Source organism: Numida meleagris, chromosome 2 (assembly GCF_002078875.1).
Source record: "Numida meleagris isolate 19003 breed g44 Domestic line chromosome 2, NumMel1.0, whole genome shotgun sequence".
NCBI classification, from domain to species: domain Eukaryota; kingdom Metazoa; phylum Chordata; class Aves; order Galliformes; family Numididae; genus Numida; species Numida meleagris.
The window spans coordinates 121090597-121109179 of NC_034410.1; the positions used below are offsets into that span (position 1 = coordinate 121090597).

Genomic DNA, 18583 nt, shown 5'->3' on the forward strand with positions numbered 1-18583 from the left:
TTCTTTCAGACAGTAGGAGCAGCTCCACCAACATCCTACTCACTCTCAGTGTGGAACGGAAGTTAGCTTAAGACAACTGGCTTTCAGATGTCCATTGCAGCACCCCTTGCTTTTTGGCTTTGTGCTGTAACACGTTTGGATTATTCAGCTCCCACCTGACAGCATAGGCTCATCACAGTTGCTCCTCAGGGACAAAGGCCACTGTGAATTTTTTACAAGCCTATGTTGACCATGTCTGTGCTATCATATAGTAATGTGCATGTTTATCAGTTTCATCTGTAAGATTCAGATTTTTGACAATTACCTTTCCAATTCCATATGGAAGCACAAAGGAGATGGGGGAATATAGAAAGGTGTTTAATTTATTTTTAAATGATCAGATTTAAGGGCTTGACAATTTGCCTTTTGGGAGTAATTAGTGTGGAGATAAACTTAAATTAAATGACAAGTTTTCAGTTTGGGTTGCTCAGTGGGTGAATCCATTGTAGCCAATAGAAACTGTGACACTGCCAAAATTATTTTACAGACTGACTGTAGAGAGAGAACTCTGCTATTAGTATGTAACTCAGATACAGCCATTTCACTAAAAGGAAGCTGTTGCTGATGATCTGTGAGAAAAATACTGGTTTTATTACTGAACCATGTCATGCAGTTACAGATCAATACTTCAGTTAACACTGGAGAAACCTGTAAGAAATGTTCCTGGTTGTGTGGACACATCACACCTCCTTAGTGTGTTGTCTCCTGCTGTGACATGACATGACAGAGCTGGAATCAGTGTGTGAGCCCGGAGATCCCTGTAGCTTGAGTGCCTGCATGCCAAAATGGATACAGGGTATGAAACGTGGAGACCCACTGCTACCAAGATGGCACTATTCATTTCCAGGTGGCACAATGGATATTAAAACTCATGGCCCACTACGACCTTGCTTATGACTACCTTGGATAAGGCTGATGATAGGGACACTTGTCAACTATGTTCAGTCTTCATGATATGAATTGCCTGTAAGAAAGCTCAGATGTTCTGTAGCTCATTAAGAGAAAAGAGCAAATCCTCAGAAGTGATCACCAAGCAGAAAGTCCCGTTCTTGGACTGAAAAAGAAAAGAACGAAGGGTGCTGACTTTTGCAAATGTGGAGGGGAGAAAAAAGAGGGGAAAGTGATGCATTTTAAAAGTAAATAAAAGTTGAGCTCTTCGCAAAATACAGCTGGTTCTGTATTTTGTTGTTTTGTCCGCTGTTTTGCCGCTTTTTGGTGTGGTTGTTGTTGTTGTTGTTGTTATTGTTTTATAGTACTGCACATAAATTGGTAACCAGGCTAATGACTGAAAGAATTCTTTCCAAAATGAAGACTTTTGGCTGTGTTACCCCCTGTTTGGCACTGTTATGTCTTCCCCTTTGCCAGTTCCACAAAAGTGGAGACCTTCGGATTCACGCCTCCACTCACACTACAGGGAATTAACACCACACGTTTCTTGTGCAGTTTCTGCTGATGGATAAAATGGAAGTTATGGAAATAATTTATTAGTTAAGTAAATATAAATATACCTCACAAAAATGTAGAATAAAATAATATTACTATTTTTAATTGTATACTTACATTTGATTAAACTTGAAAAATCAGTGTATTTTCTGGGATTTAATTTTTATTGATTTTTTTGGTAGTTTTCCTTTTATTACTGAATGCCAGTAAGTGAACTATGGAACTGACTATATGAGCAAAACACCTGCAATTCACTTCTTTTCTGGTATCATACTACATCAAAATAGATGTTCATCTTTAACTTTAGTATAACTAGTGAAAGCAAAGACTAGTAAACCCTGTTAATATTCTGCATAAAATGGCCATCTGTGGAAGTACAGAATATTACTAAATATATGCATTATTTAAAATATTACTATTTTAAATATGTTCATACATTAAGTATAAAATATCTGTACTTAAACTTACAAATTGAGGATGATTATTTATTTGTTGCTTTTTAAGTTTAATTCAAATTCGGATTTTTTTTCATGCTAATATGTAAATAAGAATTAGTATTAGTAAATTAGAATGATTTGTAAACAAACGTTACAGAAATATTCCTCTAGTATGGGGTTTATGTTATTTTTATGTTATTTGTATTTTCTCCCAATTTAAAAATCATTAAATGAAATTTGAATTCAGCTAAAGATGTGATAAAAACAGTTCCTAGATTAGAAGAACTTGGAAACTGGCAATCTGTCTTTGGGGGATGTTTTTCATATGGAAATTCTCTAACAGTTTGTTCTTTTGATAACACAAGAAAAATGCATCTGGGTATCTGCGGATCCAGGATTACATGCATGCTCCATAGAGCTTCAGCATACCGTAGTATGAAAACCAAGACCTCAGTTCTGTCCTTAGAATCCGGGCAGCCCTCTGTGCTGCACGGCTATAGTGCACTCCCACACATGCCAGAACATTTCTCACAGGCAACCCACAGACTGGTATGCGAGCTGAGATGCCTGTGAAGCAGTCAGAGGTACAGAGATGGGCAGAAGCAAAACAGGATGTATCCAGCTTATAAACATTAGGAGACTTGTGTAGAATATTTATATTCTCAATGGGTTGGTCTTGTTTCAAGTGCCCTGTTCCCTGTATCCTACATTTTGGGCTGTATTCCTCCTCTTTGTGTCAGCGACAGTACTAATCTCTACATTTCAGCTGGTATCCTAGCAGAAAAAATGTGCTGAGCACCATCCATCACAACCGTCCTCATCAGCATGTATCACCAATGGTAGCCTATCCTGAATAACCTATTGAATCCAAAAGTGAGTCACCATTATTTGCAATTGAATTTTGTTCTCCCCTGGACATAGTTCTTCATACGCAACTGTATTTCCCGCCTTCTCAAAACTGCAACATACATCAAAGAAATAAAACACACAAGTTTTAATTTAGAGATCACAGCCAGACACTAATTATTCTACATAAGTTGTCAGCATGTTTACTTTGCACATTTTGGATAGAGGGATTTATATTCTTTAAATATTTGAGCAGGGCCTGAGCAGCTGTGATCTCCTGAGTGCAGTAGGTTTGAGTGCTGTTTTCATTTAGAATTGTCAAGTATTAACGTAATTTTTTGAATGTAAGGAAGGAAAACCAAGATGCAACATTTTTGGTTTACTTATTGCAAAGAAAAAAAAAAAAAGCAAACAGCTAGAGCAGCCAATGTTTCCAGACAAACATTAATGAATAACTGCACTGACGGAAAACACAAATCCACTCCAAATAGCAATGTAGCTCTCCCACATCAGGACTACTTTTTACTACAATTCATTGTTTCACAGTGTTGTTTTCATTTATTTGTGTATCACTCTATAAAAGGAAAATAAGCTCAGATTGCGGGGCAGACACTGGTAAGACAGCAATGAGGTCTTGGCTGTGGCATGCTGACAGGAAAGTACAGCTTATGCAATGCCATGTAGGAATGCCACTCAAGTATATAGCCATTCTGAGTATAACATTTTTTTCCATAAATTCATCTGCAATCATCACACAGCCAGTTATATTTTCCTGTTATCACTTCTGGAACACATTCATTGCAGGCAGTGACATCTTGAGTCCCTGGGAGGCTTTGCTGTTGGATGTACTTTTCCCCCAAATAAGGCAGCTCAAGATGACAATGACCATGCAAGTGAGCAAAGTTAAAAGGCCACAGTGTTCTTCCTTCTTTACTAGATTTTAGAGTTTACTAGATTCCATCTCAGCAAGTTCAGTATATATATATTGTTAGTATACAATATATGATTGAACAGTGAATAACAATGCTGACAACAAATTTAACAAATCAGATCTTACCGCAGACTTAAGTGAAAGCTTACATTAACAGAGAGAGCTTTAAAAACTCTCGTACAAGGTTATCTGCTTTCTTACATGAGCAGTGCTTTACCACTGTGGCCTAATTCCTTGAAAAGATAAGTACAACTATTTTCAGATACAGAATTGTAAATACTAATGATGATAATTATTATGGGAAAGGACTGTGATGCTGATCATAGAATCACAGAATCATAGAATCATAGAATGGCTTGGGTTGGATCATCAAGCTCCAAGCCCTCTGCCACAGGCAGGGCCACCAACCTCCAAATCTAATACTAGACAAGGCTGCACAGGTCCCCATCCAACCTGGCCTTGAACACCTCCAGGGATGGGGCATCCACAACCTCTCTGGGCAGCCTGTTCCAGCAATGATATGACTGATATGACAGTGGAGTGCAGGTATGCTCATCAGCTTTAGGCTGTTGAGCCAGTGTGTATAAGGACAGCATAAACGCTTCCAGGGTTTAGTTGCTGTATGTCTAGCTACGCTTCCAAGTGAAAAATATATCATGATGTTAACAATGGTGTGTGATAAGGATCTGAATATTAGGAAGTAAAGGATTAGGAGACAGTGTGCTGAAGCAATGTTGTGTTGAGTTGCATTCGTTTTTATTCAGAGAGATCCCTTGGCCCAATGTTTTTCTCTGGACATTTTGTTCATTGCAATGAAAGGTTTATGGATCTTCTTTTAGACTTTAACAGAATTAAAGTAACGATGGCAAGGCTTTAAAAAGTCTGCCCGCATCTTTCCTTGTATTCCCTTCCTCATTTTAAATGACAAGCTTGAGATTAGTGGTTTATGCAGTGTGTCCAGAAGATTAATGTTTCTAGGTGAGCTTGGAGAGCTGTTTCATTTGATCAGCTACTGGAATTTCTCATTGCACTGGAAAAAAAAAAAAAAGGAAAAAAAGAACAAAAAAAAAAATCAGTTCTAAAAGCTGAAGGTACTGACATTTCAGATAGGGCTACACCAGCAGTGTAGACCTTAACATATAACAACAAGACCCTTAACAATAACAACAGATAACAATTTCAGCTATGACAGTGCTGAGAATAAAGAATGTTTTGTTTGCTATATTAAAGCAATTGACCCCAGCATCCACTTTAACAGCAATAGTTTAACTCCAAGTTGAGGAATTCAGTAGTCCTCAGTGTTCCCTTGCAACTTTTTATTTTCAGAAACTGTGTAATAAAGATGAATTGCGGAACTTAACAAAAAAAAAAAATTGCAGTTGAAAATCCATGCTTATATTGTGAATATGTGCATATACAAGCAGATACGTATAAGTATATGAAGGGAAAGGTAAATACAGCAACATTAGATATAGTTTAGAAACCTGGGTGAAAATTTTATTCTCAGGGAATCTGTTTGAATTTCATGCTCACACTCCAAAAGAAACACTCTGATTTCCAATGAGAACCTGTACAAATAAGGATTATGACCTCCTGGTATAAGCCCCCACAACCTTCAAGGCAGGGAATGTCTGGTAATGTTTATTGTCTTGTCTAGCTCTATACATTTCTTACAGCAATCGTAGTAGAAATTAATATCCAAAACTTTTTAACAAACATTTGTGCTGTGTGTGTATATGTGCTTTGTTCAAATAACATGTTCCGAAGAAATGAATTGGAAATCTCATTGGCTCAAAAATTTCTGGTGAAAAGAAGTAAGTCAGATTGGAGGAGTTCTTGGTTCCTGCATTCCCTGAGCCAAAATGACATAATTTTGGGGGGGGCAATAGAGACCTATTGCTTCCATGGCAAAGCCAAAGAAGACATAAAATGTTACTGGGAAGCATAGAAGAGTGTAGATCCATTTACTGTTAGAGTAAAAAAGTAAACAGTAAACTGTTGGCAAATGACCAATTTGAGAGCTTTACTACTGCTGCATACTAGTATGCATGGTATTTTCATCTTTTAGCTTTTTAAAATTAAACAGAATAATGTCTTGTGTGTTCTTATTTTTGTAGTACTTTTGGTATTCAGATTGGATTTAATAAGTTTCAAAATAATTACTTCATTTTCTAAAATTATTTTTAGAAACCTATTACAATGCTTTCTGTCAATGATTCAAAATATATGCAAATCAGTACCATTAATAGTATGAAGTACACCTTATACCCCTTGCAAGAGAATTTCTGAGGGATCATTTGAAGTGTATTTGCATGCAAGACCAAACATAAATTTACAGTAGCAGATAGCAACGGTCCAATAAATTGAAGTGAGAATGATGATGATTTATGTTTCTGGAAAATATTTTTGACAAGACTTCGAAGATGTTAGTTATGATAATGGTTGAAGAGAACAGCAGTTGAAAAAGGAGTTGAGGGACTGAAAGAAGGGGGGATTATGAAGCTGAAACAGCGTTCACTTCTTGCTGAGAAACACATTTTCTGTTAAAAAAACTCAAACTCAAAACACTAATATTACATATTATTAAAAATAATGGAGTGATTGGGCATTTATGTGATTAGCAAGGTGACTCACGGTATTACTGATTTCCAGTTCTACCTAACAAAACAGAATAGGAGGAAAGATAAAATATGGTTTAGGATTTAAGCTAATCCTAAACTATTTAGCATTTTAGGAGGAGAATCATACTGGGGTAAGAAAGTGGAGGGAAAAGTATCCAACTATTTTGAGGTTCTCATGTCTCCTTGGAAAGCATCTAGGGCCGCTGGAGGCAGAAAACTGGAGTACATGAACCATCATTTTCTCTATTCCTATCAACTATTTTTATATTTTGTTTGCAGAAATGCCTAAGTAAGCTGAACGAAAGAACACTGTATATTGTTCATTTTTAAGCTTGTCAGTATTTCCAATTATTTTATGTCCTGCTTTCTCAGAAAGCTTCAATGCAATTGCAGTTTTATTGTTAGTATGGATTGGATCCTCTGTGGAAATGCATGCATTGGCAGTGAAAGAGTTACCAATGGCTACAATCTGAGTATTGCTTATACAAAAATATATTAGATTTGGAATATTGTTTGTTTGTAAATTGCCTCCGCAATAATGTTTCCTCCCATGTGCCAAATTTCAGTGGATTTATCTCTGCTTCTGCTGTCATTTTATCCAACCATGAGCTGTTAATAAGTATGGTACAATTTAGAATATTCTAAATACAGTCACAGGACATTTTCCTTTGTAGCAGAGCTATATTACTTTGCAATACTAATACAGTGATATTGTTAGAGGAAAATAAATTTTTTAAGTTATTATGTGAAAACAGAGATAAGTCTCTGGCTATCCATCAAATGTTTACAATAGTTTTGTTAGAAAGACAAAACCTGTTAGAACTCTATCGTATGATAGAACAGAAATTTCCATAACATCGGCACAGGAAAATTACTGTATCTCAGGGGAAATGCTTGAAGGCTTGTGCTATGTGTATTTGGAGCTTGAAAAGAACCTCTTCTATAGATTCTCTAATCTAGATAAACCTGGAACATGAAGATCATAAGCAGAAAGAGAGAATAAAGAAAAGAGAATTGAACTGCCAAAGAAACATTTGAGAAAGCTCACTGTTCAAAATTACAAAGAAATATACTTCAAGTGTAAGCAAATTTTGTTGGAATGTCCAAAAGCTATAATCTGCAAGTGGAAATGAAACATTTGTAATTTTTTGAAAAATATTGCTATTGTTATTGTTATTTTGAGAAAAATAGTTTTTGTTTGTGTTTGCATTAATAAAGTTGACAATCTGCAAGAAAAACAGTGACAAAGACAAAGGGATTGGGGCAATGGGGGCAGTGAACTCTTGTTTTCAATAAATTTCAATTGTCATGAAAAACCATTGCTTGGAGTTTTAAGCTAAAATTAGTAAGAGAGTTAGATAACAGCCTGTGGGCCAGGGAAAGTAGCTAACAATCAGGAAAAGAAAAAAATTATTTTGAGGAAGAATTAAAAATTACCAGGGTTAAGGGCACGTTCCCTAGAAAGAAAATCATATTGAAATATGAAAGAGTCAGATGAGAGACTTCCATACTCTATCCCCATGACACTGTTTAATGTTGCTGCTTGAGGCTACTTACACTGCTGAGAAGCTCAGACATCTAGTCAACATTAAGCTTTGTCTGAGTCTCATGGTAATACATATATTTTGTTACCAAAGAAAAGCAACAGAGACTGTTGGCTGCCGCCCTGCAATGACTGTGCTTGATCTGAAAGAAGACAGGTGCTCTATTTTCTTTTTGGAAATGACATCTTTATTATGATCAAGAGAAGTCAAAGAGAGAATACTGTTCCTCACTCTGTGTAAGAAGCTGTAACTCAAGGACCAGTTCTGTTTCCCGTTATTGGCAACAGTGAGAAGCTACAGTGTGAACTGTACTAACGATGTTAGTATCACAAGGAGTCTCTGCCTCAACTTTTATTTCTGAAGGTAGCAGATATTTCCTGATGTACTTTTCCATCACATTCCTACATCCTTATTGCAGCACTGATCTTCTGCATTTGCAGAATTAGCTAGATCACGTGTTAAACAAGCACACAGCAGGTAGAAATCTTGTTCTTTGGGTGGGTAAGAGGGCAGTTGAAAACTTGTTTAAATTAAAAGGGCCTTCCTACAGGAAGAAGACTATTCTAGGTTTTGGCTTTGATGGTGGCTCTCATGTGTGACTGTCAGCTTTATGGCACTGTGACACAAACCAAACTAGTGGTTTCCGCAGCTAACGCCCAAAATCCTGCAGCCCTTAGAGCTGGTTTATAGATAAGTGGCTATGGCCAGGTGGCTCCCTGCAGACAGATCTGAATCTCTTGCACCTGCAAAATAGCAGCATGGATCTTCCTGTAGAGGAGCCTGCCAACCCAGTGCTAAAGAGGAAGAAGCGTGGTGAGGATTGTCACCAACAGGGCTCCCGTTCCAAACAAAGTGCTTCATAAGACGTGCCTTTTTCTCATTGTGTCCCTTCTCCTGAAGCCCGGTATTCCAGCGGGACTACTGACCCATCACAGGACTTGACCTGCAGGGATTTGAGCATTGGCAGAGAAGCAGTTTGGAAGGTGTCAGCCACAGTCTGCAATCTCAGCAAAGTCCATGGGGAATCCTCAAGAGGCCACAGAATTAGTGTTGTCCGCTTCCCTGGACATGCTGTAGACCACTGCTGGTTGCACACCCAACAGGGTCAGCTGCCAGGTGACTGAGCCATTACTTGGGGTAGGGGGACAGACATGGCAGCAGGCAGACAAAAATCAAGAGAGGCCAGTGCTCTGCACCAGCTGTGAAGCAGTTCAAAGACTGTTCTGCAGCTGTGGGAGAAGCTGCCGTCTTAAACCCCAAAGGAACTCTCTGTGATGGGTGGATAGATGGGACAGGATTTCCCTTTTATCTGTCGCCTGTCCTCACACCAGCCTGGTTCTCCAGGAAACAGTGATTTTCCAGCAAGACAGCGCCTGACACTTCTGTTAGTGAATGGTGTTAAGAGTGATGGCTTATATAACCCTGTATCCTCATTTCTTTCTAGCAGTGTTGAATGAAAGAAGAGATGGCTGAACAAAGCAATTTCATATACCATTCAACAACCAGCTCTTTCTCTATGAAGTATTAACAATAGCTGTCATCTCTGTACAAAAAAAAAGAGTTCAAATTATTTCAGTGCGAAGAGAAAATCTAAATGCAGCTGAGAGCTCCATGAACAAATTATTTTTAATACTGTTATGGAAAAGGGAAATGTGTGACCCAGACCTTCATTTAATATTTTACTAACCATGAAAGTTAATTTGAGTTTGTGTTCAATTTTCTAAGAAGTTGTATAATTTTGGCACAGGATCGAACTGTCTTTTCCTCTCTGCATTTTTCACATTTTAGTACTAGAGATAGGAAAAGGGAGGAGATAACACACAATTAATGTAATGTAGAAAAAGAAGTCTGTGATGTAAAAAATGTCAGATGACTTCATTAAAATTCCTTTAGGACGCAAGAGGAAGGATATATATAGTACTGGCAAAGGTAAGAATATAAAATAAAGACAAATTAGCTTTAGTTTTGCTTATATTCACTTATAAAACGCATGGCTAGGGGCTTCTCTAAATGTCATCTACCTCTTGGTCTTTACTTCTGTCCTATATACTTCAGGCTATGTGAAAAAAAGAAGAAAATGCATTTTGTTCTTCCTAAACCTGCATCTATCTGGATATAAATTTTACATTCACTATATGAATTCTTTCTCTTTCCAGTTTCTTATGCAGTTGTGGCTTCTAGCGCTTCAGTAAAAGGTTTTTCCAACCAAAATTTTAAGTCAAGAAACTGTGGCAGTTTTCAAGGATCATGTCTTCAACTGTTCACAAGAATGTGTGGAAGAGCACCTGATGGGATATGGAAATTAGCTGTTTGGCTACAGAGGTCTTTACAGTTTTCTTTGGTTTAGGTCTTGATTCCCAAGCTCTCAGGCATGGAGCCCACATCAGAGGCTATTTCTGCAATAACTATAGATATTTGGGACTGTTCTCTTTCAGTGGATCTTATCTTGAAAAGTGCCCACAACTAAGAGGCCAGTTAGCAGTGATTCCTAGTTCATGTCAATTCTCTGCCTATGTCCAGAAATTGTACAGGAAAGTTGTGCAACAATTTGTTGCCAGGGGCTAAAAGTCATATCAGCAACCACTCTAATAATTCAGTACAATAGATAGCTGAGTTCTAGTGCTTGATAATGGCACTATTTAATTTTATACTAAACAAGTAGCCTGATAAATGAGCATTGGATTTACAGGGGAAAGCCTCATGTATTGAGCCTGTGCTTGCTGAATCTTCTAGGTTTTTTTCTTTGTTTTTGGGAACAGAAGTGGTTGATTGGCTTTTTTTTTCCCAGTCATACTTTTAAAATAATCTGAAGGACATTTGTACTTAGGAGTACTGAAATACTTCTAGTATGTGAATACAACACTTTTGGTATCATTGCTTATACTTACAAAATCTGTTTAAAGGCAGCTATACATTTGCCCTTAGGACTGAACTGTAAAATTGCTTTAACTGCAGACCTATGAGCAAAGCCTCAAGAATGGTTGATACAGCCCCTCCAAAACTGGAGGGTTTATGCACCAGAGTCTTCTTGGTCACCACTATATAGCCTAGAGGAGGTAGGCAGCCTACAGTAGGAAAGGGTGATAGGGTGATGGGAGAAAGGTAATCATGCTGTGCTGAGTTGCTCTATCAAACCAATTTATGTAGCCACTGAGTGCATTCATTGTTCTCTCTAAATGCTTTGCATATTATTATTATCTTTTTCTTTTTCTCATTCATTGCTAGGCACTTTTTGGTATAATTAGAAACAAAAACACTATGTTTGAAATTAGATATATTGTGCTAAATGACACAAAATCTTGAATGAAATCTAGGTCTCATACCTTATCTAGCCTTTCCTAAACATATAGAACTGAAGAGACATTCCTTTTAATACGGGAAGTAATCACATTTGATTCTGAAAGCACAGAAAGAGCAGGCTACTGCATCGCAATTGTTTGCAGACACCTTCCTATTCATAGTGATCCCCTAATATTTTGAATTTCAGCACTGATATCTTAATATTATTCTGTAGGTGAAGATTTATAGCATATGATCAGCAAATAATGTGAGAGTCCCTGGGCTACTCTACACATACAGAAGTGTGAATCTCTCTGTGCTTTGTCAAGTTGTCTGTTTCATATTCCTCTACAAATGCAGTAGCTAATTTTACAGCATAAGGAGTGATACCTCTCTGCATTCCTCAGGGTGGAATTATTAGTGCAGGTAAATCTCCGTGCTGCAGCCAACAAATTTGTTTGACACATGGTTTATGACCTACTGGATGTAAATGTCTGCTGTGAAACTAATGATGGATGAAGCAAGGGAACAAGTTATCTCACTAGATTTCCAGTTGGGCTAGAAATAATCTGTCCTGTGAAATGTTGACAGGTTCACTTCTAATCTTAGTTAGAAAATTGAGGTTGGAGTAGATAGTGCTGAAAAATAATGGGGTGAAAATCTGTTCTAACTTTTCAGACCATTTCCTACATACATTCTTAACTTGCTAAAGGGTGCTTAGAGAGTTCCAGAGACATTCATTCAGTTTCATTTTAAGACAAAATCCCCATGTGCATAGCTTTACTATGAAATATTTCTTGTGTTAAAGAGAAATTCTGGCTATTACTATTCGTGTAACATAGTTCAGTGTTTTCTGCTAATATCTTTAGAGATTTATTTAAGTGCAAGGGAATCATAACTGATTCTGTGTTTTCTTACAATGTTACTTTTCCAACAGTATTTGATTAAAATAAAGCAAACATGTGGCGAACTTTGGTAAAAAGTAGATGCTATAGACCTGCAAAGGTATGTCTACAAGAATAATCATCAAAACAGGATTGATCTCTTCTAGAAGGGTGTGAACAAGTTTTGAAAGCTCTTTAATGTTCATATACCTAAGAGTAATGACCTGGCCTGTGTCTCTGAAAAAGAAGCAGATGATAGACATGGAAGGTATGTGAAGATGTATCCTATAGCCTCAGGAATTTCCCAAGAACAGATTACAATTCTACTTTTTTTTTTTTCTCTCAAAAATCTGTCCTAGTTTTAGTAGTAGATGTTGAAAGTCAATAAAGCCAATGACCTTAAAGCTGACATATTAAAATAGTGTGGAAAGGTCTAATTACTGCAAAGGTCACAAGATTAAATTTTTATTCCAATTTTGTTATTTCCAGGAGCCAATGGAAATGTAAAACAGCTATCAAAATTCCCCTGTGACTTTCAACAAATGCTTGATATTTGCTTTGTTGGGCCAACATTAGAATTCATGTTATTTTAAATATGGGAATCATAGCTGAATTTTTAACAATCATGGAAGTGGGAGATTTATGTATGTTTAATAAAGCACTTGTTTAAAATTAATGACAGGAAAGCAGTTTAAGAAAGCATGAAAACTATCTCCAATATTCATCCTGATTCAGAGAGACAAGTAAAACAAGAATGTAATGTTTTATGGAAGAATATGATGTAAGATTAATACATTCTATAATACACTAGAATGAAGTACTGTTGGATTGATTCCAAAATGTTTTTTATGGACATATGCATATGTTTTATAGGAAACTTTTCATTTCAGGACATTTTTTAATTTTAAATATGTGTTGGTTTATCTCAAAATATTGAATTTAAATGGAAAATACATTTAAAATTATTTTAACATTTGAAGCATAATACTTCCAATGGAAAAATGTCCACTTTCAAAAAAAATCTGATGAACATTTTTCATTTCAGTGTTTCTGATTACTAGAAAATATCAGATGGATTTTTTTTTTCCTACTTTGTGCAAAATAAAATTATCCAGTCCGTCATCAGTCTCAGGCTTTTACTGCAGCTTTTGAGGTAGAGAACAACATAAATAAAAATGTTTGGTTTTTTAATATCATTGCACTCTGCAGTGATGCTTTCTCATTCAACACCTCAGTTTTCTACTTTACTTTTCCCTCTACTACTTTCAGTTTTGGATTAAGCACAGGCTTTGCAAGAATATGTGCTTTCTCAGAAGTCTTTATCACTGTGTGATTCCATGGTAAATGGTATATATTGTTCTGTCACAGCAATTTAACACTGAAATAACTTCTGATTTCCTGATTTTGTTGAATGTTACCCTTTCATATCTCAGTGAAACCAAGCAGAGTTGTAGCTGTAGCATCACTCAGATGGCACGAAATTTGTTTCCTGATCAGAAATTTTACTTTATCCATGAAATTTGTTGTAAAGTTGATTGTACAACACCCGGGTGCTTTTTAATATAGATTTATATTTATATTGACAACTTTCCAACCTCAGGCAAGGCATTCTTCACTAAAGGGCCTCTCTACATTTATTTCTCTATGGGTAATTATTACTAGCATTCCAAATGATGGATGTATATTTCCTGGTGTATATCTCTGAGTATGATTCAAAAGAAGGGAAGAATTTGACATCCAGGATGACTAATATATATATAAGTATCATGTATTTTTATGTTTCAGTGATAAATACACAGGTATAATATAAATGAATTAAATATATATATATATATGCACAAGATTTCTGGTGCTGAGAATTATGGATACTTACCTAAGATAAGGTATGTGCAAGAACAGATACTCTCTTGCCCCATGAAAATTTTAAAGACGGTATGTTTTGATATTCAGAAGAATAAAAAAAAAATGTAGAAAATGCATAATATTTTATTTAATTTTGAAAACTTTTTTTGGGTAGATAGCGAAGTGCCAGTTAAAGATCAGTCTACATTTTCAAGATCTTAAAGAACAACTCTCCATAACCACTGCTGCCCTCCAAAACAATATTTGACTTGAATTCATCATTTGTCTCTACATTTAAGTTACCATTCAAGTTTCTGTAATAGCTTCAGGAGACTTCACCTTCACGAGTGGAATCTCGTGTTTGTAAAAAATGTCATTTCTCTCTTACCAGTAAATGACATTTTGCCTAAAATTCCTCGGTCACTGCAGTTAGAATATTTAGGAAAGCTTTATAGTATCAATTTAAAAGTGGTAAAAACTAGATAGGGATTTTAAATATGCTATCCATTTTCAATGTCTGTTGATCATTTCCATTGTTTTGAGGGTGCCTTTGCAAAGTGTTTCCACCTTCCAAACCTCTGGCTGATGGATTTCAAATGTATGCTTTCAGATATCAACATGGCAGGAGAACCAAAACCGTACAGACCAAAACCTGGCAACAAACGTCCACTTTCAGCACTTTACAGGTAAGTTAGATTTCACCCTTAACATGCTACAAATCAAATTTATTAGAAGAATTATGGTAAACTGAAATGTTTATTTTGTTTAGTTTTTCCAAATATATCCAGCAATGCCACTGTGTAACACATGAGCTAGACAAAGGATTTTTTCCCCATTCATGGTTTGATTTCATATGAAATATAATCAAGCTCTTGTACACACCAAAAGTTTCTGAATGCAAGCAAAAGAGTCAGTCTGACACTATGTGCATCTATTGAATCTACCTAGAGTAGCGTTCTAACTTCCGGAGAGAAAGACAGTCTATTTGATGCTCATAGCAAAAAAAACCTAAATGGCACCAATGAGGAACTGGCCCAGCAAACAAAATTCCTGACTGATACTTAGGTGACATTATCACAGTGTGTAAACAGTGCCCCTCTTTTGATTGGAAAAACAAAGAAAATTTCTGTTTGCTGAAAAAAAAATTCTTAATGAAAATACCTTAATTTTATGGAGGCCAAAAAGCTGATCCCTCACTCTCCAGTATTCACAGAATAAATATCTGCCCATGGAAAGACAATAACAAAGAAGGGGTTGCAGCTTTAAGTTGCAAGAAGTATTACATGCAGACTATTAATGTACTAAAAAGCTATTTTAAAAGATGTTTGGCAATGACATTCCTTTATGATAAGTCAGTAGAATGCGGTCACCTTGCATGAGTTCTTTTCCAGGGACAACAAAGTCAGTGACACTGGGCTCAGTGAACATTAGATGCTGTAAGATCAAACCCAGTGCTCAGCCTAAAATTCAAGCTTTAAATTTAAAGATGTGTTGCATTAGAAAAATGTATATAGATTGTATTTATTTGTGTACGTAATGCTTATTTAATTTTTCATCCCACAACTCCCTCTACATTTTCTGAAGGGAAAATGGAAGCAACGGAAAAGAGAGGTAGACTTTAGGCCATATGAAAATGCAGCATTTAACAAAATTATAAAGAAGTATACAATAAAATTACAAAACTGTCGTTTACAAAAACTACTGACAGGAATACCAGTGTGTTTTGTGATCTGTTTATTAAAGTCCTCACTTCTGCAGCTACAATCAATAATTTATTTGGCTCTGTTTTTAAAAATGACTGCTATTTCAATTTTTAATCCTTAAGCTTTATTGCCTGACTGTGGCTCAATTCTTGTGTCTTTGTATTTGCTGGCGAAATAACTAATAATTTCAGAGCAAAAGTACTGGTTTCTCATTGATTAGTGTGTCAAGGGTGAGAACCAATTTCTAACAAGACTGGACTTCATCCTCACGTGTTCCAGAAGTCACTGATAGTGTCTTTTTCCTATTCTCAGATGACTTTTTTATATATACAGCTTGTACAAACCTGAAGAAACCCCTACCTTTCTTAAAAAAAATAAAATTTAAAAAATCAAACAATTAAACATTTTTAGAGAGATTGATAGACACGCAGAAGGCACTGCTGCTCAATAAACACCACTTCCCCTAAAAGTGGGAAAAACTACAGATTTTGCACTCCAGATCCATGACAATGAGCACTGGTTAAAAATTAACAAAATATTCACTCTGAAAAGGGAGGACTGTAAGAAGTAGAAAAAGGACAGTGGATTTCAGGAAAGACAGACTTCAATGAGTTCAAGATATGATAAGTGGGAAAAAAATGTTAATAATAAAAGAAGTGCATTAAAAATTGCATATACTGTGTATAAGGTAGAAAAAAAATAGAAGGAGTAGAATAAAGAACAATATGTAACCATCAAGATTTTTTAAAATCCTGAAAAGTGAAAAGAAAATGCACAAAATGTGGAAACAAGACCACATGCCTAAAAGTGAGAGAAAAAGAAAATCAGAATCACAGAATCATTGAATGGCTTGGGTTGGAAGAGATCTTAAAAATTATCTAGTTCCAACCTCCTGCTATGGGCAGGGTTACCAGCCTCTAGATCAAGTTGCCCAGGGCCCCATCCAACCTGGCGCTGAACAACTTCAGGAATAGGGCATCCATAACTACTCTGGGCAACTTGTACCAGTGCCTCACCATTCTCTGAGTAAAAAATTTCCCACTAACATTGCCCCTTGTTCTGTTACTATCAGACCATGTAAAAACTCAGTCTCTCTCCTGATTATTAGCTTCTTTGAAGTACTGGAAGGCCACAATGAGGCCTTCTCTTCTATAGGCTGAATAAAGTCCCGTTGCCTCTTTTGATGAAGCCCAGGATACAGTTGGCTCTCCGGGATGCAACTGCACACTCTTGACTTGCATCACGCTTTTCATCCACCAGGACCCCCAAGTCCTTCTCCACAGGGCTACTCTTAATTAGTTCTTCCACCTTGTCTATAGACTTATCTCAGACTGATGCTACCCATGTGCAATACCTTGCACTTGGCCTTGTTGAACCTCATTAGGTTCATGTGGATCCACTTTTCAAGTGTGTCCAGGTCCCTTTGGATGGCATCATTTCCTTCTGTCGTATTAACTGCAGCACTCAGTTCAGTTCCATGAGCATGTTGGCTTTTTTCTAACAAGAAACCGGAAGGTCTAAGGCACATGAAAGTATAAAGAAAGACTGGTTTTAGAGTAACTTCTACTTTTTTATAATTCTGTAACTTTTTATCATTCTGTAAGAAAGGAGAGAAAATAATAGATCATATAGGAAAAGCTTCTTTTGCATTAGCAAGAAGGTTAACTGACAAGCTATTTAAGAAAATCAATTTTAACCGGAGGGATGGAATCAAAGAATTGGATAATCAGTATGTGAATGTGAATTCAATGGAGATGTTATGAAATTCACCCTCTAAAGAATTTAAAGAACTAGCTGAATTTGTTTGTGAACTGTTATTGTTTTTGAAAACACGTGAAGGTCACATAAGGTAGAATAACAGTGCCTATCAACAAGTGTGCATCTATGTTTTAAGAAGAGAAACCATAAAATTATTGTATCAGCCCAGCTTTGATTCCTATATATGTACTAGAAAAAAAATACTAAACTGTCGATATATCAACACCTAGAGGACAGCGAGATGGTAAAAAATCCATCAGAATTATCAGGAGGAAATGTTGAATCAAAAGAATTTCTTTCTTTAATAAGACAGCAGATATAGTGGGTAAAGAGGAAACAGTAGATGTGCTATACTGTCATTTAAACAAGCTTTGACTCTGGCCCTATGCTGTTTGCAGAAGCATGTTCAAGAAACTTTTTGTTGTTCCAAACAGAACTGGCCAGCTTCAATCCCAGTTGATCTTTGGCTACACAAATTTTCTCCCTACAGAGAACATCTCTGAAGTCCTCCCATGCCATCTGACCTCTCTTCTAATGTCCATACACTTTCCACCTAAGCTCTAGAAGATCCCTGTTCAGCCAAGCTGACTTTCTGCACCTCTCACTTTTAACACTTCAGTACTGACTGTTCCTGTGATGGTAAGAGGTGATTCATCACAGAACTGATGAACCACAATATTTTCAAAAATAGAAGCAGAGGGGACTAGCCAATTCTTTGAGCAGCCTGAAATCTGCGCTCCCCATATCCAAGGGATTTTTATGGCAGTTTTCCACCTGTTGTCAAAGGTTTTAAACTCAACTATTTCATGGTCACTGAGGCGAAGGTGGCCACAAATCGCCAGTTCACTTGCAAGACTCTCTCTTTACAAGCAACAAATCCAGGAGGGTGCCTTTTCTAGTTGGCTCTCTTACTGCTTGTATGAAGAAGTTACCATCAGTGTGCTTTCTGGATCTGTTTGTGTCAGCTATGTGGTATTCTCAGATGTGTGATATCCTATGATGCATTATACAACATAATTTGCTAAAGTTTCCAAGTCATAGAATCATAAAATCCTTAGAGTTGGAAGGGACCTTTAAAGCTCACCTAGTCCAACTTCTCTGCAATGAGCAGGGACATCTGCAGCTAGTCCAGGTAGCTCAGAGTCTGATCCAACCTGACCTTGAATGTCTCTAGGGACAGGGCTTCCACCACATCTCTAGGCAACCTGTTGCAGTGCCTCACCACCTTCACAGTAAAAGACTTTTTCCTTATTTCC

The 18583-nt window shown here is 36.7% G+C and overlaps 1 protein-coding gene across 7 annotated transcripts in view; it reads left to right on the forward strand.

Annotated features, from left to right (window-relative positions):
* Positions 1-18583, forward strand: part of RALYL (RALY RNA binding protein like) — a 380979-nt gene that overhangs the window by 288465 nt on the left and 73931 nt on the right. For all 7 annotated transcript variants that reach the window (XM_021387920.1, XM_021387926.1, XM_021387925.1 and 4 more), the window contains one exon: positions 14477-14552. In XM_021387920.1, the coding sequence (XP_021243595.1) occupies positions 14477-14552 (76 nt within the window). The remainder of the gene's footprint in view (positions 1-14476; positions 14553-18583) is intronic.